This window comes from Embiotoca jacksoni, unplaced genomic scaffold, assembly GCF_022577435.1.
Source record: "Embiotoca jacksoni isolate LCO1_2020_lvr unplaced genomic scaffold, fEmbJac1.0.p SCAF_2, whole genome shotgun sequence".
Classification (NCBI taxonomy): domain Eukaryota; kingdom Metazoa; phylum Chordata; class Actinopteri; family Embiotocidae; genus Embiotoca; species Embiotoca jacksoni.
Genome location: NW_027185340.1, coordinates 5,735,604 through 5,761,583, shown reverse-complemented (window position 1 = coordinate 5,761,583; position 25,980 = coordinate 5,735,604). Strand labels below are relative to the sequence as shown.

The 25,980-nt window shown below is 44.1% G+C and overlaps 3 protein-coding genes across 5 annotated transcripts in view; 1 reads left to right on the top strand and 2 right to left on the bottom strand.

The window, feature by feature from the left end:
- Window positions 1–4: 4 nt before the first annotated feature.
- On the top strand, window positions 5–18,289 carry dcbld2 (discoidin, CUB and LCCL domain containing 2). Of its 2 annotated transcripts, XM_069154175.1 has the most exons (15): window positions 7–431; window positions 4,146–4,370; window positions 5,686–5,823; window positions 9,313–9,364; window positions 9,443–9,515; window positions 11,922–12,055; window positions 12,235–12,275; window positions 12,700–12,912; window positions 13,926–14,050; window positions 14,569–14,713; window positions 14,813–14,962; window positions 15,076–15,169; window positions 15,285–15,334; window positions 15,434–15,568; window positions 16,259–18,288. In XM_069154175.1, the coding sequence occupies exons 1-15, from the start codon at window positions 53–55 to the stop codon at window positions 16,678–16,680; spliced, it is 2,376 nt and encodes a 791-aa protein (XP_069010276.1). In that variant the 5' UTR covers window positions 7–52; the 3' UTR covers window positions 16,681–18,288. The 2 variants fall into 2 exon arrangements, with proteins under 2 accessions (XP_069010275.1, XP_069010276.1); XM_069154174.1 differs by having other exon boundaries at window positions 5–431; window positions 15,285–15,568; window positions 16,259–18,289.
- Window positions 17,251–22,260, bottom strand: tmem30c (transmembrane protein 30C). Of its 2 annotated transcripts, XM_069154182.1 has the most exons (8): window positions 21,606–22,260; window positions 21,213–21,329; window positions 21,011–21,118; window positions 20,594–20,684; window positions 20,351–20,497; window positions 20,018–20,230; window positions 19,591–19,781; window positions 17,251–18,261 (listed from the first exon to the last, which is right to left on the bottom strand). In XM_069154182.1, the coding sequence occupies exons 1-7, from the start codon at window positions 21,801–21,803 to the stop codon at window positions 19,594–19,596; spliced, it is 1,062 nt and encodes a 353-aa protein (XP_069010283.1). In that variant the 5' UTR covers window positions 21,804–22,260; the 3' UTR covers window positions 17,251–18,261; window positions 19,591–19,593. The 2 variants fall into 2 exon arrangements, with proteins under 2 accessions (XP_069010283.1, XP_069010282.1); XM_069154181.1 differs by lacking the exon at window positions 17,251–18,261 and having other exon boundaries at window positions 18,291–19,781.
- A 90-nt stretch (window positions 22,261–22,350) lies between these two features.
- cmss1 (cms1 ribosomal small subunit homolog) overlaps window positions 22,351–25,980 on the bottom strand; it is a 30,879-nt gene continuing 27,249 nt past the window's right edge. The window contains exons 2-10 of the mRNA XM_069154187.1: window positions 25,458–25,588; window positions 24,785–24,856; window positions 24,522–24,657; window positions 24,359–24,418; window positions 24,077–24,179; window positions 23,918–23,978; window positions 23,731–23,818; window positions 23,521–23,609; window positions 22,351–22,751 (exon numbers count right to left, since the gene is read on the bottom strand). Of these exons, the coding sequence (XP_069010288.1) occupies window positions 22,668–22,751; window positions 23,521–23,609; window positions 23,731–23,818; window positions 23,918–23,978; window positions 24,077–24,179; window positions 24,359–24,418; window positions 24,522–24,657; window positions 24,785–24,856; window positions 25,458–25,588 (824 nt within the window). The 3' untranslated portion in view covers window positions 22,351–22,667. The remainder of the gene's footprint in view (window positions 22,752–23,520; window positions 23,610–23,730; window positions 23,819–23,917; window positions 23,979–24,076; window positions 24,180–24,358; window positions 24,419–24,521; window positions 24,658–24,784; window positions 24,857–25,457; window positions 25,589–25,980) is intronic.

The following is a 25,980-nucleotide window of genomic DNA, read 5'->3' as shown; positions in this document are numbered from 1 at the left end:
GTTCCAGATCAGGAGGAGGAGCCTCGGTGGAGGAAGTAGCTCCACAGATTGGATGTGTGTATGGATCAGTTACCTCCATAGTGAGAGTGTCGCAAACCACTGGATTGTTAAACGACAAGAAGAAGGGAAGAGGAGGAGGAGAAAAAAAATAATAATAATACCAAAAAAAAATAAAATAAATAAAAATAACAGCCTCGGGAGTAAAGCGCACGCGGACTCGCTCGCGAGGAGTTGGAAGATTTGTGTTTCTTTTTTGTTTCCTCGGTACAGGCTGAAGCGGTGCAGCCGGTCCAGAAGCGAGCATTATGCATTCAGACTGCAGGCTGCTATGGGCAGAGCGGTAATGGTGGGCAGGGGACCGACAGGGGCAGGGGTTCTCGTCCTGTCGATTCTCATCATTCTCACCACGGAAGGCTGTCGAGCGCAGAAAGGTTGGTGCCACACAGCTGCGGTGACAACTGGAGGAGCCCGGCAGGAACCGCGCACACACGCGGCCACGCTGCTCTTAAAGTGTAAACACAGACCGTAAAGGTGTTTTAGTAATATATATATATATATATATATGTATATATATATATATATATATATATATATAATTTTTTTTAAAGGTGTATTGTAAACTTAAAGCTACCTTACAAGGCCGTGTGGACGCTTGGTTTATACACGCTCGCCGCCTGCCCGTCGCGGTGTTTTGCGGTGAAAGACGGTAGTAGTGAAACCAGGCAAACCGGTTCCTAAAAAAAAAAGTGAGATTGTAAAGGAATAACCGCTGCTTGGGTGGACTTGTTGCTGGCTGAATTAACATGTAGCCCTAACTGAGTTGTTTAAAGTTCAAAGTCACGGTCTGTTACTTAGTTGCGTTTCCAGTAAACGAGTTACCTTTTAAAATGCCCGTTTTTTTCCACGGGGTCTGGCTCTTGAGGGCTGTGTGTACGAGACAACAGTACATTTGGGAGCTCGTGGCCTTGTTTCTCCTTCCAGGTAGCCCACTACTACTACTACCTTGAAGCTAATGCTACAGCCGCGACAGACTTGATGTATTTTGATTGGAGACGCTTTACTATATTGTGTGTAAATACAAATAAAAGTTTTTTTTTTTTTTTTTTTTTTTTTTTTTTTTTTTTTTTTTAATAGTCGACAGCTAACCTCAGGTGACCAGAGATTGGGGCTGTAAACACGTGGACACAGTATGTTGTACATTACAAATGAATTACAGTTTCACGTTAAGAGGTGTTGGTAATACAAGTTGAGGGTTGAATTAAAGTGTTTTTCTGGGTTGTTTGGAGACAACTTGAGGAAAGTCAGGAACTTTTGTGAGTCAGAATGAGGGGAGCTGCTTTGTTTTTGTCCTGTTCATCTGGATCTTGTCCATTGAGAGGCTCTTGCATAACTCCGGGCCCACAGAACATCCACTTAGCACCATGAAGCGTGACTGCAGTGTTATCTCAGAGCCATGAGCCCACAACATCAACAATGTCTGCTCTCTGACAGCTCAGAGCTCAGCGGACACTAAAACACACTTCTCCTTCAAAAGACAAAAGGTCAAGGTTTTTTTTTTAGTAAACTGAATTTCACCGTCTTTAAATTGTCTCAGATTTGATTTATGCCATCTTAAACGAACAAAAGGAATAAATCAGACGGCTGGTTCCTCAGTTTAATGCGACGATGTTCTCTGCAGAACAGCCAAAAAAGTTAAACCCAGCTTAATGCTTACCACTCTGCTGAACCCAATTGTTGCATTATATTATACTCATTTGGCAGATACTTTTATATAAATTAGGGAAGCAACTAACAATGATTTTTTTTTTTGGTTATTGGTCAATCTGTTGATTGTTTTCTTGAAATTATTTGGTGTATAAAGCTTCAGATAGTAGTGAGAAAACCTCATTGTTGAAATCACAAGATACTTGGTTCCAATCAGATGGCTTTAAATGTTTGGTTTGGTTTCACCAAAAGATGAAAAACCCAACACAATTCAGTTTACTATCACATTAGACAAAGTAAAGCTGTGCTTTCTTAACTTTGAGAGTCCTGAACTAGAGCATAAATCTAATGTTTTGTTTTGATAAATAATTACACCAATGTCATTAATGTTTGATTGTAGACGCACTAGAATGAGCATGGTGTAATTTTAACAGGATCTCAGTGTCTCAATAGGAAAAAAAAAATAAAATAGATAACTAAAAAAATATGTGTGGTATTAGTCTGTATTTTTCTAAGTCTCAACAAATCCCATTGAAAAACAAAATGATGATCAATACTTCAGTCTGTCTCAGTTTCTGACTTCATTACTATCTGTTGCATTCAGTATTGAAGATATAAATCTTATAAAACGTGTTACAGATGTATAGTTTTCCTTTAAAAACAGACTCGGTACAATCATAACAGATTGGCATTGTTTTTTTTTTAGCAAACTGAAGGAAATACTTGAGTTGGATTATTGTGAGCTGCAGATCAAGTCACACTTCATGTGCTTGTGAGAGTTCACGGCTGCAGGACGGTGCAAGTGGGATTGACTCCAGCTACACTTCAGTGTTAGCATTCACTGTAACGAAGTGACATGTCAGTCACGGCACTCGCTACAGCTCATTGATATTGTTTTAAGGCAAATTACACATATTTTATTTAAAATATAAAACATCCCCTTATTATTTATTCAAATGTTAATGCACGGTTACTGTTTAAATTCATAAACCTAAACAATGGGGGGAAAAACTGAACAGAAAGTGTGGTATGTGCAAAATTTGGAAACTGTTCTACTTGTAAACCTGTAAGACCTTAATTGACTCATTTATCAGTAGGAAATGTGACCTGATGAAAGTTACATACCTGATCAATTCTGAGACTCTGTAAATCTTGTGAAAATGCTCAACAACCACTGATTTCTCCATGCAATGACCAAGGAAGTGAAAATGATGTTAGCGGATGCCCATAAACTATTAAAAAAGGTTTTAATACTGCCTCCAGATTGAAATTTCCACTGTCTGAAATATCACCAAGAAATGGCAATAAAGGGGAAATGTGGAAGTCGAGACGAAGTCTGTAAGAGTGATAAAATACAAAACTGCACGTCTGCTGAGCAGGAAGGCAAAAAAAAACAACCTCATTGAGCTCTTTGGTCAGAATCAGTAAAGGTGCGTTTAACAAGAATAACTTGACAACTGTTAAGAATGGAGATGGAAATATTCTACTTGGAGTTTGTATAGCAGCTGGTGGCACAGGAAACATCGCACGGATGAGTGAATTATCAGCTCAAGCAAATCTCATGCACTCAGTCAAGAGACTATGGCGTGTAATACGATACAAATCACAATACAGGGGTTATGATTAGGTTTTTGGTAATGAGATGATTTTTAATCTAATTTTAGGAAAACTCGTATACGCTACTTCCTGTCTCAGCTTATGTTGTTATGTTTCAGTCAAATAGCTGGAGACGGTTTGCAGCACACAAAATGAACCACTGTCTGCCATAAATCTTTGCATGTAAACTATTAATTATTTTCTTCCACTTCTGCAAGAGACCCATAACTGAAAACAGGCTGGCCTCGACAACTGAATGATGATCCAAAGTAGACCTCAAAATCCACCACAAACCACTTCAAGAAACACAAGCTGAAGCTTTTGGAGCGGCCGTCAGAGTCCGCTAACTTCAAGATCATTCAAAAATCTGTGGTCAGATATTAAACAGGCTGCTAGACGGCCTAAAAATATCTTTAAACCTGAATTAGTATGCAAGGGAGAGCGTGTGAAATGTTATAAACCAAGAATACAAAGAGAGAAAAAAAGGTTGATTTGGAAATAGGGGGGGGGTTTCTAAATACTGACTTAGTCGGGGACCAAACTGTTGCACAATTTTTAGGTTCATAAGATGAAAACTAACAGTGCATTGATGATTATAATATTAATGTTTGCTTGCTAAAGGGATTGTATTTAGTTGTTTTCACTTCAAAAATCAACATAATATAGAATATGCCCAGGGGTTTCCATGCATTTGTAAATAACTGTTGTTTTGTTTCCTAATTTACATAATTCTTATGAAATGCGGTCTTCGGTTGAATCAACAAAAGCTCTGGCCGTGCGCTCGTCCTCGTTGCCTCCTGCCCTCGGTGTGTTTTCTGAAACGGTGTGTTTGTGCCGTCCTGCAGGTGATGGCTGTGGCCCCAGTGTGCTCGGCCCCAGCAGCGGGACGCTGTCCTCTCTGGGGTACCCGAGGACATACCCCAACAACACGGTGTGCGAGTGGGAGATCAGCGTGCCTCGTGGCAAGAGGATTCACTTTCGCTTTGCCTCGTTGGACATAGAAAACAGCGACTGCCAGGTCAACTACCTGCGCCTCTACAACGGCATCGGACCGGAGAGGAGCGAGATTGGTGAGAGTGGAAAATGGAAAAAGTGGTCACCCGCCTACAGAAGTCAATTTAAATACGTCCGTGCAGCCAGTTCGCAATAAGGAGTTACTGTTTGTTTTATTGCGTGGGAATCAGCAGAGGCCACCAGAGACCATCGTCATGGTATCGTATCATGACACGCAAGTCAACAGACTATTATTGCAATTGTACACATTTTATGATATGTTGACCTGCTGCTACGCTGATAACGAAATAGTATTTTGAGTAATTGAGTACCACCGAGAGACTGACTGAATGATGTGTGCCGATAGCCCCTTAAATAAGTGTCGTCCCACCTGCTCCTTCTTTATGCCGAGTGGCTTTTCACTTTGACCTTCAGTGCAGCTGTTTAAAATGACGATGCAATTTTTCCTTCAGACGTTGTCAGACATTGTCGGATGAGCGAGTCTCGTTTGAACAGACAGCGGCCGTTGGCCCTTCCCTGATCTGTATGCATCCCATCATCTCCATCACTGTCTTGTGTTTACATACACAGACAAAACTTGGTTATTAGATGAAAGTAGGGGAGTCGATTAGCTTTCACTTTCGTAACACTGTGAGACCTGCATTTCATAATGTAAGCCAGTAAGCAGGTCTATCCTGGAGTGGCTGATTTAATATACAGCAGGCGACTTAGGTCTTCTTACCTGGTGAAAGCAACAGTCAGTGCACACTGTGAATAAGAAGCCTGGTAATGTTTCTTTCATAATTTCAACATTGGACTTTGCTAATGGGAAAGTGTCAATTTGAGCAAAAACTGAGCTTAATTAAGCTTTTTAATTGCTAAATTCTTCCTCCAATTTCCTGTTGGTTATCAGGGCCCAGGTCATGTTAATTTATTATCTCAATAGGCATATTACCAATACTGATTTACAGTATTAAAGGACTGAAAAATGTGATATAATAAGTATTTCTAAGCCACGTTGGCCCTCCTGGCTTTACATCACACTAATATTGAGGTCTGACCATAAAACAGGTAAAAGAGGTCTGAGAATCCTGCAGAAACCCAGACAAAAATATATTGACATTTGTGAAATTCATTTTAAATACAAAGTTTTCATGCATACTGAATCTATTGAAGACTGTTTCCAGCATTATGGGCTGCTCTTATGATGTATAAGCCCACAGTGAAACCTCTGTTCAAGGACAGTTTTTTTTTTTTGCATTATCATCCAATGTAATTCATGCTTTCTGGTACATAACTTGTTACAAAGTTAAACCAAACAGGTTTTTGTCACGACCCAGTGTCTCTTTGTCGTGTCTGTGTCTTTATCTGCGTCTACCTGCTGTTTTACAGTGAAGTACTGCGGTTTGGGTCTGAAGGTTAAAGAGCTGATCGAGTCCACTGGCAGCCAGGTCACTGTCCAGTTCATGAGCGGGACCCACTACACTGGACGTGGGTTCTACCTGTCCTTCTCCACCACTGAACACACAGGTAACAGGCTCTCCCGCTCACTCACCTGGCTGTCTCATCTCACCTGTGTGTCATCTGAGGGCTGCAGCCTGCAGCCTGCAGGCACATCATGTCATTTAGAGATCTCAATTTCCAGCCTGGTTAGTTGTCTGTTTTGGCCCTGGAGCTGAGCGTTACCTTGGTGATTGTGTTTGTTTGTGTCAAGTCACATCTGTTTTATTTATTCTGCACCCCCCCTCCCCCTCGCCTTATTTTGTAACGGCTGTGAAGTAATTAGATTGTCCTGGGGGGACACTGATGCACACACATCTTTAATATGTGGCTTTGTCTAACACCTGGAAACCGTTGTCGTGTAAAAACTTCATTCATTCATCTCTCCGTTTATCGTCGGTTCTACTTTGTGGAAATTCCCGACACCGGGATTCACCTTGTGCTCGGAGGCTCCCCCCACCACCACCAAGTTGAAACATGAAATTGTGAAAATGATTTACCAGTAACAGTTGACTCTCAAATGATAGAAGCTCTTAGGATGTGGTGTTTGCTGACTGTTCAGAGCGTATTTAAACACACAGCAGCGATAAGGCGCTGCTCTGCTCTGAATGGTATATCCTGATCAGCCGCTTATCTGGAATTCCATCTGCAGCATGTAGCCTGATCGTGCTCGTGGGCATCGTCTCAAATGATTGTTTTTCTTGCCTAAACGAGAGAACAGACCGCGCTGAGCAGAGAGCAGATGTGTGGAAAGCTGTTTAAAGAAGGTTTCTCGGTCCCAGCTCACTGCCGAACGGGCTCCAATCCGACTTAATCAGACTGAAATTGAACAGCCTTCCCCCGTGTAGGAAGTGTGAATCCTCTGCGTCGTTTCTGAGGGTTGCGATGGTTTACAGCGGAGCGTGGCTGGTAAAAGAAAGCAGGGGAAATACAGAGGCACCTTGAAGCCCGCTGAGGAAACGAGAGGCGAGAGGAAGTCAGAGTAATAGACAAAGTAATGATATTTTGTGGTTTTACTGTAAAACGCTTCTCGCCGCGAGAAACGCCAAACTGTTCTCTAAAGGGATTTATTGCTGAAGTATGTGTGATAGGCTCTCGTGCCTCTGTCTCTCCCTCCTGACACCGGCTTGTATACGAATAATCTCAAATGGAATAAAAGTGTCAGCTCATCATTACTGTAGTGCATCAAAGCCTTTACATTCAGTGGCTCCTTTTACCAGGAACACTCGAATGTGGTCCAATACAAGAACTCTACATTTACCCTTTTAAGAAGTTTATAATGTTTCATTTTTGGCGACAATGTCAGAAAAGTGTAAATTCAAGGATTACTGAGGTCAAAGTAGAAGTTGGTGATCTACATGATAGCGAGAGGGGTCTCAAACATTTTGTCCTCCCGATGATGAACAAGAGCGTTCAAGATACTCACAGACAAACTGTGTTGTGTCTTCTGGTGCATCGAGTCTTTACCTTCAATGTGCCAACAGACCTAAAACCAAGATGATGAAAGCACTGAAGAAATTTAATGAAACATCTTGCTTAAAGGTTCGTTATTATTAATTTGATTAATGAATCAGTCCACAAACTGGTGAAAAATCACCATCACAATCTCCCAGAGACCCGGAGGATTCCAGTTTTATCCAACAAACAGTCCAATATGTTTGACTTGCAGATATAAACCAGAGGGAGACAACAAATATTCTCATTTAAGAAGTTAAAATGTGAAAATTATGGCTTTTTTTTTGTTTTTGTTTCACTAGACAGAAATCAATAGTCACGTATCAAACGTTTCTTCTGATTGACTAATCGATGAGGTGATTAATTGAAAAATAGCTTTCACACTAGTCGTTTCGTTTGCATGTTTTACTTTTGACTTTTCAGATCCCTGAACAGAACTTAATAAAAAAAAAAGTGCCAACACTTCATTTAAGTTTTGGTACTAAAAATAAAATGACAAACCCAAAAACATTTAAGACTAAACAAAACAAATACAGCCAAATATCTCAAATGCATCAGCGTTAATTATCTCAGAGTATCTTTGCATAAATATCACAGCAGCAAAGAAAGTGTCTTTGTCAGCTTGATAAATGATGCCATAGGTATGCTCTTGATTCACCAGATGCTGTCTATTGTGTGTTTGATTTGATTTGATTTGATTTGGTTTGGTTTGTGTGAATGATCCATTCACACGGATTTTGATGTCTTAAAACTGGTGGCTCATCTCTTTAATGTGAACACTGGTAGTACCGCGTCAGTTGAGTTTTTGAAGGCGTGCTCTGTCATGTGGAACATTTGCGGTGACTTCAGATAAACGGATAATTGGAGGCCACAAGCAGAGGAAGGCAGTGACACGTGTGCAGCAGAGTATTCAAATCTGCCTCGGTGGTCATCTCGTTTGGAGTGAATCGCACCGGGAGAGAAACGAGGCCGTCGGTGCACCGACCCAGACACTATTTCCACCAGAGAGTCCACGCGTGGGTTTCCCTGTAGTGTACAGTAACTTGATCCTGCAGATGAGCGTGGGAGGACAGTTTGCTCAGCTAAGTAAATCAGTAACCGTGGCGACTTGCTATTTGTCAGTTTGACTCACTGGTTGGTTTACCGGATAAATATTTGTTTGATGTTGTGGTCAAGAATCTCCGAGACCTGACCGTTGCCACGAGGTTTACATCAGTTTCCCAGCAGCCCACGTCATCCTGTCGGACATCAGTGGTCTGCCTCATCACTAAAGCACTCGTGTCAACACTCAACACACACATTGTTGGGCTGCAGGGCTTTGATGTGTTCAGAGTTGAAGTGAAATGACTTTTTTGTTCACGAACAAATTTGACCAAAATCCTCTGATTCCAGTTTCTTAAATGCGAGTACCTGCTGGGTTTCTCTGTCTTCTTTGATCGAATGATGGTAAACTGAATATCTGCGGGACTGATGGACTGTTGCATGAACAAAACAAGCAGGTAAAATGCTTAAACTTGTGCTGGGAAATTTGGGACGGTCAGTTTTATTTTGATTATCCACGAATCGTTTGTCAAGCAAGAATAGTGCATTCTCTGGTTTCAGTCTCTCAAGGTCGTCTGAGGAAATCCTTCATTTCAAAATCATCTGAAACTGAACTCATCTAGTTTTTGGACATCTTTTGGCTTTGGGAAGTTGCTATTTTTCACTATTTGTTTTTTAGATATTCTACAGGCTATACGTTTAATCAAAAAAGTCATTGCCAGATTAATTAACAGGGAAAATAATTGTCAGTTGCAGCCCAACAACAACAACAAAAAAATTGCTCTCTGGCCCGACCACGCCCAACCCGAGGACGGTGTGGCAGCTTCGCCCTGGCAGCTCTCTGAAATGTTCAATACCGGTGTTCAAAATAGCCCTAAACCTAAAGAAAAACACTGCTGTTCTTGAAGAAGAACTGCAGTGTATAAAAAAAAAAGGGAGAGAAACGGAAAGCAAAAAATGGTGGCGGTAGTTTAGCAGGAACGTGCGGGCGAACCAGTTCTGACAGTTTGTTTGCCTTCGCAGATCTGATCACTTGCCAGGACAAAGGAACCGATTTCCCCGAGGCAGAGTTCAGGTAAGTACTGTTTACTTTGTGCGGATAATTGTGCCGCAATCGAACACTCAGACGTTTACTGTGTGTCTCTCTTCTCAGTAAATACTGTCCAGCGGGCTGCTTGACATCCACGGAGGAGATTTCTGGAACTATACCTAATGGATATAGAGAGGCGAGTACATGCGGTGTTATTCTTTGTGGCAGTCGCTGTCGCCTGCGTCACATTCCCGAGTGAGTCACCGGCTCGAGTGGTCTCCTGCTGTGTGCTCATGATCCTCGCTGGAACCACCGCATCATCACTGCTTTATTACTCATGTTGTCAAGGCCTTGCACTAGTCTTTTGTCTTGAGTTATTATCTATTTCTGAGCCACATGTTTGCATATCTTTTAGTGTGTTACTTCTTGTGTAAATGGGCCCCTTCTCTGCGGTATGCATGTCCTGGACGGATGACCTCACAGCACCCCTGCAGAGTGTGAGGTCATAGACGCTGAGTCTCTGGCTGATAACCTCATGTTTCGAGCTTGAGGATTTTGTAAGGAAGGGAGGGAGTGGGTGGGTGGTGTTACTGGCTGATGGGAGGACAGGGAGGAGCGTCGGGGTGTGCTTCGGGGAGCGAGGCGCCCCACAGGAACAGAGGAGGGGCAGGGTCAGCGGGTGAAAGGGAGGTGAGATAATAGTTTGGCTGAAAATAATAACCCTGTAATCCAGTCCAGCTGCAAGAGGGTGCTGAGGAGAGCTCTCCCTGTGTGTGTGTGTGTGTGTGTGTGTGTGTGTGTGTGTGTATGTAGCTGTGTGTGTGTGTGTGTGTGAAGCTGTGTGTGGAGCTGTGTGTGTGTGTGTGTGTGAAGCTGTGTGTGGGTGTGTGTGTGGAGCTGTGTGTGTGTGTGTGTGTGTGTGAGTGTGAGAGAGAAGCTCTGTGCGTGCACGACTGGATCTTTCTTGTGATTCATTCATGTTTGTCTTCTTTGGGAGACACTTGACTGGAACACAATAGTAATTGTAGAAGCATACTTGACTGTATCACACAGGGATCAGTTGCTCCACCCAGATTACAAGCCAACAGCTCACTTTATCTTTTTTTTTTATTATTATTATTATTTCTGCCTGAGTGTTTTATGTGATCCTTGTGCTGTTTTTTTTAAATTTATTTATTTTATTTTTTATTTCCACACTGATCACAGATGTGTGTTTGAGTGGTTTCCTCCGTTGGTTTGGAGCACTACTTTGTGTTTGTGTTAGTGGTTTGGTACGGTTCTCTTTAGGATGTGGTGTGTGTTTTTGGGAAGTTTTAAGAGTCACAGGGCAAGTGCTGATCGCTTGTGGCAGCCTCTGAGTGTGAGTGTGTGTGAATACTTGTGCAGTATATGTGCGCCTGTCACTCTGTGGGTCAGCTGTGAATTCCAGTGTGGGACTTTTCCAGTAATGAAATTCCACCTCAGTCGACCAGCTGCTGGTCGGAGGGCGCTTGTGGCCAGAGCGGAGTCGGGTTTTGTCAGCTTCTCGGTGATGTGGCAGCAGGTTTGGACAGGAATGCGGCCGACAGTGAGTCATTACCATCAGTGCCTCGCAGTATCCTCTGCGCAGAGAGGTGACATCATCCTGACTCATCAGCTTTTATCTGCCTCGGGCGGAAGGTGAAGCGATCCTGCTGTGAAACAGTACTGCCTGTTCCCTCTCACTTCCACTTGGACAGCATTTGCCAATTGTAAAGTACCGGTTGTTCGCGTTTATGAAAATCAGTACCTGTTGAACCTTTTCCACCACAGGGACGTTGTCAGGAAGTGTTTTTAGGAACTGCTGAGCTTCACCTGCATTTCTGCTACAGGAGCAACCGATGCAGTCTCTATTCTTTCCACAAAACTTCAGCCAAATATTTTAACCTCAAAATATCCCGGTTCATGTGGCGATATATTACATTGTCTGGAATGGGACTCGAAAATGATCGGAAAATTATACAAACAACAACAACAATAATAATAATAATAACAACAATAATCTTTGAATATTAATAATAATATTCGTAATGTGCAAAACTCTAAAATGTTTCTAATCTTAAAACTTACTTTAGATTTGTTTATTAAAGAATTGTAACCAATATATATACACATATATTAAATGGGACATTTTAAGCCAACTTGTCAGTACTCCGGTGGAGAAACTACGTAATCAGTATTAATTGAATTACTTCATATATACGTTGTAGATTTCTGTTCACCAATTTCTTGTCAGTTATTGGCTGACATACTGTATACATCAATACCGATATACCCGCAATAATCTAACATCAGCCAATGTATCAATGATGGCGTGTTGGTTTGCTAGTTATTTCAAAAAGCCTACAAGCAGCTGGGAGATAACTATTTGAACCTTTTTGGTGATTTTTCTTTCCTCTTCCAGACAATTACAAAGAACAACACAGCTGTTGTCTTGCGTTCCAAACGAAGCCGTTCCTCCTAATCTGTTTTCAGTCTCATGAGCATCCTCTTCACAGTTGATCAGATGTGTTTCCTGGGACTGTTTATGTGACTATAAATATCTCCCAGTGGAGTCTTTCTTACATTGTCTCTCTTTCCGCAGTCCTCCCCTCTGTGTGTGGCGGCTGTCCATGCAGGTGTGGCGTCCAACGCTGGGGGCGGGAGGATCAACGTGGTCAGCAGCAAAGGCATCCCTCACTATGAGGGCACACTGGCCAACAACGTCACTTCCACTGGGTGAGAGATCTGGCGCACAAAATACTCCTCCCTGCTCATCTACTGGGTTTTCTCCTGCCAGGAGACTATATTTACTATATTTTTGAGTAAATTTTCCGTGAAAAAAAACAAACAAAAACAAAGAAGAATGTGTATAAGTGATACTTACATTATCTTCTCATCTCACACCGTCTCCTCAGAGGAACTTTGTCAAACAGCCTCTTCACCTTCAGGACCAACGGTGAGTTTTGGTTCCTTAGTATTTCCTGGGGGGGGGGGGGGGGGGGGGAGTCCTGTCCATGTAATTGTCACCGTCTGCATGTGTACTTTTAATCCAGTTTATTTGCCTCGTCTGTAATGTTTTATAAGTCTGCATAACAAACTGGGAGTAACTAACGCACCTGCCAGTTTAAATGCTCAGAGTTCAATCTGGTTTACTCTGAGCTGTTTGTACCTACATTTCTAACGTAAAGCCAGAAAACCTGCAGTACATCTGGTTTGGTTAATGAGCAGCGATCCCTCATTCTTCATCCAAACAGATGAATCTGTGAATCCTTTAAAAAAAAAAAAAAAATATGACCTCTTTTGTGCACTAAATCTCATTGTGTCTTGAATATTTTATGTTGTATGTAATAATGACGATACTGGGCTCGCTGTGTTTTCAGGCTGCTACGGGACGCTGGGTTTGGAGTCTGGTGGTGTTGCGGACACTCAGCTCAACGCTTCGTCTGTGTGGGACTGGAGCGACGCCACCCGTCAGCGGGTGTGGGCGCCGTCAGGGGCGCGGCTTAAAAAGGCGGGGCTGCCGTGGGCACCGTCGCACAGTGACCAGCAGCAGTGGCTGCAGGTGGATCTCAAGAGGGACAAGCGGCTCACAGGTACAGAACTACAGGAACACAACCCTAAAAAAAATAAAAATAAAAATAATAAAAATAAATATATATATATATATATATATATATATATATATGATAAACTAATATATACTAATATATACTACAGCCACTGTCTGTCAGGCTTTACAGCAAAATGGGCCCTAAGGCTTAAAACACCTGTGAAAATTTTATTAATGGTGATGGATTAAATGTTGCAGTGACGATGTCAGTCAGTCAGTCCATCACTTTGGTCCAGACTGGATGGATTGCGTTAAAAGTTTTGTCTCCGGTGGATGAAGCTGAACGAGTTTGGTGATGACTTTTCCCTCTAGAGCCACCATGAGGTTTACATTATGTCATTATTGTGAAATATCACAACTATTGGATGGCCGTGGAAGTTGATGTAAGACGACGCTCTAATTTGTCCATGTTTTGTTCCAAAGCCTAACCAATCAACGCACATTACAGTTCTTCTTGTGCAACCTCGAAGGAGGAGCGGAAAAAAAAGAAAAAGAAAAGTGCCTCATGGTGGCGTTTTGAAACTACAAATGTTCTCAGTTCCTGCAGTGCAGACAAAAAACAAAAACAAAAAAAACAAAAAACGGGTGGGGTGTGGGGGAGGGTGCTTCCTTTAACAATTGTTAGAACTATTAAAAAGTTCCTTTGGCCTGAGAGTGCCTATGGTTGCATATAAACACACATCATGGATGCGTTAACATAAAGCACAATAAAACAGGAGCTGGAAGATTAAACCTTCTGTTCAAAACAACCACATTCCTCATGAAACATTTTCTGGATGTATTTTTTAGGATGTCTGATGGGAAGACGGCATTTCCTTGATGAAGAATTACGATTCGGTATCATCTCACCTCAAAATGGCAGCCAGTAAACACGGTTCAATTCACTGCATCGTAAATAGGGAGCGATTTCAGAAAGACGAGAGTCTTGTTGGCGCTTACAGTCGAGTCAGCTGTCATCAGTCGTCACCTTCTCCTTTCTTCTGTCCATCCGTCCAGTCATCACCACCACCGGTTCTACCCTGAGAGAGTACCAGTACTACGTCTCAGCATACCGGGTCCTGTACAGTTACGATGGCAAGCAGTGGTACAGCTACAGGGAAGCAAACTCTACACAAGACAAGGTAACAGCCACCGAATCAATAAACCCTGCTGGCTCAACAATTACATCATTTGCTTTAATGGGTGTTTTTTTTTTTTTTGTCTCTCAAATTAGTGCAAATGGACCAAAATGTCACTTTAGAAGGCTGCAGGGAGACTTGCATGGATGGTTTCCATAGCAACTGGTATTGACTAAGAGATGTTTATGGCAGGAAATGAGAGCAGCCAGTGGTTTGAGTTAAGTGCTGTGGTAGACAAGTCAGGACACTTGGGCTTTAATAATGAATGGATATGGATTGAGCGGCCGGGTTGTTAGGCTGGAGCTGCTGTTGATGATCCGCTCTCTGCTGGGATTCTCACGGGCTCTTACCCTGTCGGGGGAAGTAGTTATTGTCTTTGGAAAATAATCAACTTATGGCTTGCAATGCATTTGTCCACAAACCTTTTTCTTTTCTTTTCTCCTTCTCAGCTGCTACTACTGGCCCACAGTTGGGTTTGAACCTCTGGCACCAATCATGTTGTTGTTCTCATTTGATGCTAGATTTTCCAAGGCAACATCAACTATCTGCACGAGGTGAGGAATAACTTCATTCCTCCGATCGAGGCCCGGTTTGTGAGGGTAAATCCCACCTCGTGGCACCAGAGAATCGCACTCAAGTTGGAGCTGCTCGGCTGCCAAGTCCCTGGTAAATAAAGTCTGCTGATTGGCAAATTAACAAAAGAGTATTTGGAGTTTCAAGGATCCAAGATGCAATTGTTTTTTTTGTTTGTTGTTTTTTTGACAGCGAGGCGGAAGACGGAGACAACGGGGAGGATGATACCTCGATCACGGAATAATCCCCCCACAGTGGGTACAAAACGCCCACCTCACTTTGGCCAAACCACACACACCCCCGACATCAGAAACACCACTATGCCGCCCCACTCTGGCAAAGGTGCGTCTGATTTTCAAAAGAAAAGAGATGGTTTGATCCTCAACGGAGGTTTTTTTTTTTTTTTTTTTTTTTTTTTTATCATTTGTAGTTTACTGTAGTGTTTTTGCTCTTAGACGTGGCGCTGGCAGCAGTTCTGGTTCCTGTGTTGGTCATGGTCCTGACCGCTCTCATCGTGACTGTGGTTTGTGCTTGGCACTGGAGGAACAGGTTTGGATTCTTCTCCTCCTCTTCATCACAGCGCTTCTGAAAACTTTAGTTTTCAAATCTTCATGACTTTTTTTCTTTTCTTTTCTCTCTCTCTCTCTCTCTCTCTCTTTAAAAGGAAAAAGAGCTCTGAAGGAACGTACGATCTTCCTCACTGGGATCGCACGGGTACGTCATCGCTCCTCAGCGCCGCCGCTCGGTGCGTCTCGATGAGTTTCCCGAGTTCGTTGGTGCAACTCTGTGGATCTCTTTGTGCATCTGTTGCAGACTGGTGGAAAAGCATGAAGCAGCTGCTGCCCTCCAAGATGGTGGAGACGGAGGATTCGGTTCGGTACAGCAGCAGCGAAGTGGGCCGGCTGACGGGGAGAGATGCTGTGCCGCGGCTGCACGCGGAACCTGCAGGTACGAGCTGCTCCGGGTGTTCGTGAATCGTGTCGCGGCGTCTCGGGGGAACCGTGGCGACTGTCTGGATCTTCTGTGTTGTTGCGGGTGAAGCCTTCAAATTTAAAGCGTCTCTGCAGCAACATCTATCTTGAGTTCAGACCGTAAACTAGAACTCGAGTGGTCAGCGAAGGCAAACGGTCGCGAGGCTGTAATTCTAGTTAGTTTTTTTTTTTTTTTTTGCCCACAAAGGGAAACATCGCCGCATTTCAAGTTGCTAGGAAACATTTTTTACACGAGCAGCAGATACAAAGAATTTGGGTCTGTGTTTCTGGAAGATACAAGTCCAATATTCTCTCTACTACATCGCTTTATTTTACCTTTATTAACATCCGTCTCTTTCGCGCCTAAGTGATTTTATTTAAGTGTTTTGTTTTGAAGTGCTTTTTGACTGAAAACAGCTTTGCTTGAAAACAAAGGCAGTAGAACGACGACTAAACAACGATCCGAAACACCCCGACGCCGTGTACACCCGAGGAGAGACTCGCATCTAATGATGATGTCATGTTATTCTAGAAATATTGATGATTTACTGCGGCATTTTTTTTTTTTTTTTTGCTTAGAAAGTCAATAGTTTTGTTTCTCAGAGAATATGGACATCAGGTAAGATGCCCTCGGTTATTGATTTTCTACAATGTGCTTTCTGTTCAGAATACGCCCAGCCGCTGGTGAGTGGCGTAACGACATTAGGAGCCCGGTCCACCTTTAAACCAGACGAGGGGCCCGAACCCGGATACTCGGATCCAGACCTGTACGACGCCCCCATCTCTCCGGACGTCTACCACGCCTACGCGGAGCCGCTGCCGGCTTCGGGATCCGAATACGCTACCCCCATCGTGGTGGACATGGGCTGCCACCTGTCGGGGAGCTCCGCTCTGACGCAGCTCTCCACAGTGAGTAGTTTCATGGGCGCCGGGCCCGCCTCCTCGCTGCTCGCACGGACGGACAGCAGCCAGTCGGGGAGGTCGGCCTACGATACGCCCAAAAACGCCACCGGACAGGCCACGCCCACGGAGGACCTGACCTATCAGGTGCCTCAGAGCAGCACTCAAAAGTCAACGGGACAGAGCTGAAGAGCTGCGATTGACGTGAACTTAACCTGCCCCTCGACGCAACCCAAAGGACAAAGACAAGAGGGTTGTCGGGGGAGGAGGAGGAGGAGGTGGAGGAGGTGTGAACCTGTGAGCGCTCCGAGTCTTGAATGAACACTACCTTAGGTTTAGATTCATCTGGAGATGTCTGTATCGCCTAAACGTTTCTGCATGGTCACAAACTGCCCGTGCAGTGCCATTACAGTCCTATCACTGAAACCACAAAGATGAATGTGTGCGTGCCGGGAGTCGGATGAACGGACGGTGGAGGGGATGGAAAAAGGAGAAAGCTGACTACTATTTGATAAAGACTTTGTCCCTGTTCTGTGATTCTTCGTAGGTCTTGCATCCTGTGAAACTGTGATTTCCATTCTGCCGTCGGTATTCTGTTCCATACCGAAGCAGGTTCAACCGAAATGTACCGGATGATTTACATCCATCAAATCGAAGGGATTTCTTATGAAATGAATCGCATGTGTACCCTTCATCTGAGGTCGAAGAGTTCCTCCTGTGCAGAGAAACTCGAGCTTTCCACGGTACGTTTTTGTCTTACTTTGTTTAAAGAGCATGACTTGAAATTGTGTATAGTTCTAGTGATTCCATTACTGCAATCCTGTTAAAACTCAAATGATTTACTGATATTTATTTGTATTTCACATCCTGCTGATAAGGAGAGACTCTCACTAATAAATACCCCACCACCGCTACCCTCACTGACAGCAGATCAAAGAATTGGGGTTGCACTGTTGTGGACACCTGACTGACAAATAAGTCGTTGTTTTTTTTTTTTTTTCTCCATAAATCCTGTCAGATGTTGTATTTTAACTTGAAGAGGCTCAACGGGAGAATCTATCTAGTGAACCCCCCCCCCCCCCAGGCCTCTCCCACACAGAGAAAATACTGTTTGTGGTATCGGAGACCAAATGCTGCCTTTTCTGTGTTTATGATTTACAACAGACTTTCACAATCGTGCCAACGTCGCCAAAAAAAAAAAAAAAAAAAAAAAAACTTAAAGCAGTCTTAATGTAGGAAAAACAGCTTTTTAGAGGTAGAAGAAAAGGTACATCGGAAATATGTTCCAGCTGTGATGATTTCATAGTTTGCGCGTCTGTCCTGAACTTTTGGATCGAACTTGGTGATTGTCCAGTGTTGAAATTGGTGTTTGATCTGTCCTAATGCGTTTTGGGTGTGACTTGTTCCCTCCTTGTATTTCCTTGCGCATCAATGTGTGTGTGTGTGTGTGTGTGGGGCGGGAAGCTGTTGTCCATATCCGTGTGTGTGTGTGTGTGTTTCTGGACTGTGTATGACGTGGCTTCTAGTCGTGTAGCACCAGTAGACTGCATTCCTCTCCTGCCCACGTGCGGTACTGATCCGACCAATCACTCGGTGGCGGGAGCGCAGACGGAGGAGGAACGGAGAACAAGCCGCTTTATATCTCTACGGAAACGGCAGCCCCGCCCCCCCGGGGGTTGGGGGAAGGTGTCGCTCAAACAGCTGCGCCGCCGCCGCCGCCGCGCTGCGGCTCTCCTGGGTCACAGAGGGGTTGTGTCTATGTGGCTCTCACTGATTGTACATAGAGAAATAAAAAAGAGTTTTTAAAAGAAAATGTTTTATTATCTTCAGCTGTTCATCAAAACATCTATTTACAAACGATTTGTCTTTGTTCTTGCGTGCATCCGACGTACACAAAACCGAACAATTGCGCCGCAAATTACGTAGACCGGGCTGAGAAAGTTGCTCGACTACGCCACAAAACAAACGAACGGATGGATCATTGGGACATTTTGTGTCCCGAGTTCTCATTGGGATCAATTGCGGCGACGCCGGCGTTCACCTAAAGCAACATTACGCAGCGAGTTTACCTTGAAATGACTTCAAAGCGGGCGATTTAGATCACCAGCTGTTCTTTGTCTGCGTCCCACGCATTCTGACTAGGAATGAGTTTTACAGCGCAAACACTGGTTTGCATTGATTTACGATGATTTTGTGCGATTACCGTTTGTGGCCACAGAGGCTGCTGCTGCTGCTGCTGCTGCATGATATTGCTTTAAGTGAAAAGTGCCATCATGAACATTTCAATTTTGGTTTACGACAAAATACCCGCAAAACGTCGTCTCGGCACAAAGCACGAAGCCCAGCTGGAGAGGCTCTAGATTCTCAGTCGCGTTATACGATGGCAGGATTTCAAGCATCTAAAACAATTGACAAAAACTTCCTGCCGCGGCTAACCTCAATGGCGCCACTATTAAAAACTTGTCTTGAGGTTTAAGAAAGGGCACTGCAGGGTTCGACAGTTCTTCTGTATTCGAAACATGAAACTTTTAAAAAGTGTCGTTTTTCCACTTTGTCTTTCCTGAGACGTGAAGTACGGTCTCAACGCCATTGTAATTGGATTTTTAGTCAAATCGAATGTCCGAATTATAATAAATACTTGAATTATATCAATAAATTATTAACAGCATGTGAACAAAATGGTGTGCTTTAAAAATAAAAAAAAAAAAAGAAGAAGAAAGTAAACGTTTATCAAGTAAAATCAGCCAGTGTAGAAAGCTTATAACCAGAGCTAACACACCCAGCTTTCGCAAGTGGGTGTTCAGAGCAACATCATCACAATAAAAGGCGTCACACATGTGGATCATTTAGTCGACAGGAAAGTCATTTTCCAGATGTCGAGACTTCTTCATTGGTGTTCCTGCACATGTTGTGAAATTATACCAAATTAACATTCTTGTTTCAAACCATTCTCCTTATCCTTCATTTGTTCACATCTGTGTTGCTGTTGTCACTTAGGATCCTGTTGTCTCAAAAACAAACTCCTAAGTGGCACATCGATTATCGCTTCTCATCTGCGTGTAAGTTTTTCCACCGTCTCCCTCCTCGGCACCCTCTTACCCTTCACTGCTCCATGTTTCTGCCATTCTTTCCAAACTTCCACCAGACCACCGTGAGGATGACGGCTATCAGCAGGATCAGGCCGCTGGTTACGAGGTAAGCAACGGGCAGGAAATGGTTCTGACCCCCGAACCAGGTCAGCGTGGTCAGCACCACTTCCTTTCTGCCTCGGAAGTATTGCACAGGAAAGTCTGAGAGGGCACGAGGTCAAGGCTCAGGACTGGAGATCAGGAGGAGAAGCTCCGTGGAGAAAACAAGCACCCCCCCCACCCCCTACCCCCCCAGCGTGAAGTCTTAAAATAGTGCCCGCTCGTGTTTAACTGTTTGACAGCAGATAAGACAAAAGACAATGGGACGCGTGCAACGTCCTGTAACCCACGCATAAGTTCCCACAACGAAGGTGTCCCGAGCAGCGGCGAAAGGATACTATACGAGATGTCGATGCTGTAGTTCCCCGCCGGCAGCCCTTTGGTGAAGGTCTCGTCGGCTCGGTATAAAACCCCGTAGAGCTTCTTGAAGTCGGGGAAAGCCGCCTCCCTCATCCAGACAATCAGGTCGTCGTTGATGAAGCCGGTGTTGCCCGGGTCGTGGGGGTCCAGGTCGTAGACGGGCTTCTGCCAGTACAGCGGTCGTCCCGTACCTGCGGACACGGCCGTTTCAAATATTTAACAACATCACGTATCACAAATGAGTGACAGAAATAAGTGTCCTCCCGCCCCCACCTCCCGCCCCCTGTGATCAGGTTTACGTCACTCCTTACCTTCAAACACTTCGGCCAGTGTCGAGTTGTCCTGCATTGGGTTGCGGTACTTGACATTTTTGTCGGTGTACCAAGTAATGCCCTTCCGCAGTAGAGGAACCTGAACTGGAGCGCGGCCGGAAGGGTGATAGGTCAGAGTGAAGGTGTCTGGGAGAAGGCATACGTCGGGTCAGAGGAGATGTGGAGGAAGGAAGGAAGTGATGAGTGTGAGTGTGAGTGTGAGTGAGTGTGAGTGGTGTTTACCATTAAACATACTGTTGGCCACAGCACCACAGGGAGCAATCGGGAGTTTATTCTGATCTCTGGTAAATGGCACGCAATATGAACTGGGGTTCTAATGAAGGAAGTGAAAAAGGAGTTAAATATCATATTCAAGTAAAATAAGAAGATTCCTAAGAATACACTCGAGCAGTTCAGTCTCAGGCTGCTTCCCACCCGAATTCTACTCCATATTTCTGGAAGCTGAAGCTGCTGTGTTTTTCAGATCGAGTCTTCAAATACGTTTTTGTGTCAAACTTAACAGCGCAGTTCTTGTAACGGAGTGTTTTTACGTTGCAGTGTTGATACTTCTACTCGTGTAAATGAAAAACACCCACGGCGACGCCAGCGTGTCCTCTGGCTGTTGCTCTGACGGCGTCGTGCACGTCGCTGTGGACAAACCTTTAAGTTGCGCTTCCTGCCAACCATCTGTCCGTCATCTCTGGAGTCCATGTATCTGCGCAGGTTCTGATGAAAGTTTTTCAGGCCGTAGTAGAAGAAGACATCTCCCTGGGACAAGAAGCGGGACGCGCGTCATCACGCGGGGCGCAAATGTTGATTGTTTTGTCAAACTGTGTGAGGGGAACTTAAAAGGCTCGTTTACCTTCATGGCTTTCTCGATGCCCAGCACCACCTTGCAGCTGCAGGCCTGAGCCGCGTTGCTCACATTTTTACGCTTTTCAAAACACACATCACAGGTGCCGGCCTCCGTGTAGTCCAGCTGGAAGGACAAGACGGAGGGAGTTAAAGAGCAGTCCATTTCAAGTGAAGTGTTCCTGTTTAGCCATTTTCAAAAGGGAACCTTGGATCTTTCCCCTCCGTCACTCCCTTTTTTTTTTTTCTTTTTTTTTTATTGCCCTTGAGGGCTTTTGAGCTTTTCTTCTCCGTCTCTCTGACACACGCAAACACAACGGCAGACACGCCTCGTGTATTTCCCACCAAATCATTTCCCGACGTCAAAAATGAGCACTCGTAAACGAGTGCACTTTTCACTCACCTTTATTTCCTGCGTGCTTTGCACGGTGAGAAGCAGCCACACTCCCAGCAGCATGCATATCAAAGCCATGAGGTAGAAAAAAGGCAGCACGGTGTTAGCCGTTAGCATGGGGGACCAGGCAGGCAGCCGCTGCTGCTTGAAAGCCGAGTTGTCGGGCCTCCGAGCCAGGGGCCCAACCTTGCCCTTCGCTTTGCCCATGAGAGGAGCCGTCGGCCGGGGACGGAAGAGGAACTTGGTGCACAGCTGGAGTTGAAAAAGTGCGAACGACGAGGCGCTGCTCTATCTTCTCTTCCTGTTATTTTTATTTCAGCGATATCTCCCTAAACACACACACACACACACACAGCGCTCTGCTTGCCAAGAGATTTTCCCAGCAGGCTTTGCAGGGTGGGGGGAGAGCGTTGTGGCCTGTTACTCATTAACCACGATCCTTTTGCTTAACTTTCTGTTCCTTCCACTTTTCTATGCGTGCCCGATTTCTGCCTTTTCTACTAGTTCCTTCCTGAGAACACGCGGGTTTCCGTTTACGCGCCATCAAAACGATGCGGAAGACTCTTTCATGTCTCGACTCGAATTCGCCGTGGAAGATACGGTTGTTGGTTCAGGGCCTCTTTGTGTTGCTTTAAAATGCTCTATCCAGAGGATGCTGTGATAACTGGGAGTTCCTGGTGGGCGAGTAAACTCATGACCTCACATTCTCAGTAGGAGGGACTTCCCAAGGTCAGAGTAAACAAACAGAAGGATGTGGGCTTTCGGTTTGAATCCGTTTATTCAATCCATCACAGTCCGACACCGCGATGGACTACGAGGGCGAACAAACAGCACCGCGCGTTTCACAGACTCTGAAAAATATTAAAAACACAGCGCAAGATTCCCACTGACACAAAAGGGAAAACAAACAGGATGAGGCCCCTCGGCGTGTTGTGAGGAACACAAGTACGCTAAAAAAAAAAAAATCAAGCTGACGTGGTTCATCGGCATGCTGCACCAGATAATCAGTTTACGATCACGAGATAAAGAAAAAGCGGTAAATCCTCATCCCAGCAATGTTGACGACGCTGCTTAAAATAGTCCAATTTTGACTTTGTCCTCTTTACAACCGGTCAGGATGCCATTGTCCAGCAGCTTCATGAAGTCCAGTTTGACCTGAAAGAAACCGGCAAATAAAAAGTTAGACCTATACACACGTTTCACATGAAATACTCTCAAATGCGATTTTTTTTTTTTTTTTACACTGGTATTTCATGAGTTAAAAAAATACTTTCAATTTCAGCGGAAGGAAAAAAACAACAGCCAGTACATTGTCAGACATGTCAAGGTTTCCTCACACACGTGCTGACGCGTCTATTTATTGTTCTGTCAGAGCTAGAACCCCAAAATAATCAGCTTACAATCAAATCAAATCAAGAAAAGAGGCAAATCCTCCCTGTGCAGAAGCAGGATTTGGAGAAAGTTTGGTCATTTTTGCTTCTAGAAATACAAACAATTAATTTTTTTTTTTTTACCAAAAACAAAAATCATTTTCTGTTAATCACGTGATGAATTGACCTCAGATAAACTTTCCTTCTTCAGAAAACGATTGCAAAAAACAAATTTTGTACACAAGTCAAGTAAATGATTATTTAAAACCTATTTTTGGCCTTGGAGTGACTTTAAATTCTCCCCACAGATCAAATATATATATATAGATATATACTGTACTGCATATACTGTGGATTTTATATTTTATATTTTTTACTGCTATTTTATTGCTTTTCTATTATTCTATTATTATCTTATTGCTTCTGTATGCTGCTGTAGCGAAAAAATTTCCACTCGGGGATTAATAAAGTAACTACCTAACCTAACCTAACCTAAATACTTAGTTAAAACAAAGCTCACTGTCTGTTCAGCCCAGCAGGGGGCAGTAGCTCACCTCAGGAATGTCCACCATCCGTCTGAGCTTCTGGTCCCTCCAGTTCCAGTCCAGGACCAGGTATCTCAATCCCTCCAAGTTCAAACCCTCTGGGGGAACAAAGCCAGAGTGAGAAGACTTCAAAAGCTTTGAAATTAAGCAGCTTCACGCACACGCACACACACACGCGCGCACACGCACACACGCACACACGCACACACGCATGCACACCTTTCTCAATGAGAGCACTGATCCTCCCTGGTGTTCCCACTCCAACGTGGGTGACGCCTTTCTGCAGCAGCTTCACCTGCTCCTCCACCTGCGCAGGACGAGAGACAAACGGCCGTCGCGCTACAACTCACCACGGCCTCGCAACCCGCACGATGCCGTCACGACGACCTACCGCCATTTCTCTTACCTTGATGTGTTTTGCAAAAAGCTTCATGACTTTCGCTTCGCCCTTGAAAGTCGTCAGCTGCCTGGGAGCGACACGAAACAAATAAGGGCTCACGTCATTTGCGATTTAAAAAGTCGTAACGTGGGGAGAGCCGACGAACACGGCGGCTACGTCACTCACTTGATGAGCTCGATGGTTCGGAGCGCCGAGCTGCAGACGATGAGCAGAGCCACGCAGCTCTTCTCCTTGTGCTGCTTTTGAATCTTTGCCCATTTGGGGCAAACTAAGACGAACAAGGAGGAAAAACAACAAGAAATTCAAGTGAAAAGTGTGTATGTGTATGTGTATGCGTGTGTGTGTGTGTGTGTGTGTGTGTGTGTGTGTGTGTGTGGTGTGTGTGTGAGTGAGTGTGTGCGTTTGTAGAAGTAAACATCAGAAGGAAAGTTTCCTCGCAGCACTCACCCTGTTTCAGATAAGACGAGAGGCTGTGAGTCAGGTCGTTGCTGGATAGGAAACAGGAGTCTGGAAGATGCCGGAGGACACGCAGTGACCTCGGTGAGTCGACAGATCAGCAGATATTGACTGAACTCGCGAGTTTAAAAAAGGGGATTCGCCCCGAACTCACTCTGCAATTTGAGCTCCTCCTGCTCGATAACGGAGCGTTTGTCTGAGAAGTACAGCGTCACCAGATCCTGCAGGTCAGCCGGGCAGCCGGGTTTGGGCTCAGAGGTGGCCAAGACATCTGTAATTGTTTTCTTCTTCTGAAAACAAAATATATATATATATATACACACAAGTCGTACTCACTGCCACCGCAGGAAGCTATGCAAGTCTGTGCAACGGCTGGCTGTTGTCCCTCTTTGTAACAGCAGGTGTCGCCACACTGACCTTTCTCCTCTTTTTGGGTTTAGCTGACTTTCCATCCTCAGCCTCTTTCTTTGGAGGTATTGTAGATTCTTTCTGTGAAAACATGTATAACACACATTCAGGCCAAGTACTTGCATATGATATTAATAAACCAGTGTTTTGAATATGAAAACAATACATTAATATTTAATTATAACCAGAAAAAAACAGCTTATTTTATCATAAAAACAAAGTATTGTCGTATCCTCCATTCGGTTTGTCAACATGCTATAATAACCAAAAAAAAAAATCACAAACAATTCATGATTATTTACGCTATCAATTAATATGAATATTATTTTTGATTGATACAAATTTACTGAAAAAAATGCCAAAACTTGCAGTCCAACCAACAGTCTATTTTTGAGATATCTTATTTACCAAAATAAAAGCAGCAAAAACACATTACAATGGAATCTGCTGCAACCAGAGATAATCTGACAATTAGTCGGTGATCAGTAATTATTGCAAATTAAGTTTCAGTTTATTCGATCATTTTCTTGACACGTGACATTGGTGCATTCAACACTGGTGGATTTCACACGGGCACACGTTACAGGCTGATTCTGATGCGTTATTCTATTTATACTCAATCAACCAGCATCACTTTGTCATCTGTAAAAAGGTGTAGCGGGGAGTGTTTCCGCAGAACAACCTGCTCATTGGATTTCTTCTTCTTGGCTTTAACGGTCGTCTCCGTTACCCTCTTCCTCTTCTCTGGTTTTGTCTTTGTTTTTCCTTTTGGCTGTTTCTCTTGTCGAGTCTCCTCCTCCACCTCGGATGCATCTGGAAAATAGAAAAGAAAAAAAAGAAAAAAAAAGAAGGGAGAGTTTTCTCATTAATACCTGCAAAAGAGATAGTGGGTGCAACACCCTGATTATATTAAGGTCAGGTGAGTGACAGGGGGGCGGGAAGGGAGGGGGGGGGGCAAGAAAAGGAAAAAAAGAGTCGAGTGTCCATCGAGTATAATGAAGAAATTCAGAGTCCGAACGCATGAATCCAAATCTCGGTCCATGGGTTAACTTGTAACTGCCAGCAGCGCAACATAAAGTCAAGTATTGAGACGAGGCTTCGACCCCTGAACCAGAGATTTGGCAGCGGGCACCTTACGTCTCGGGGGGGGGGTCATTCATCGGGTTCGAGTGTTCTCCGGAGCACATTTCAGTCCGAAATACACA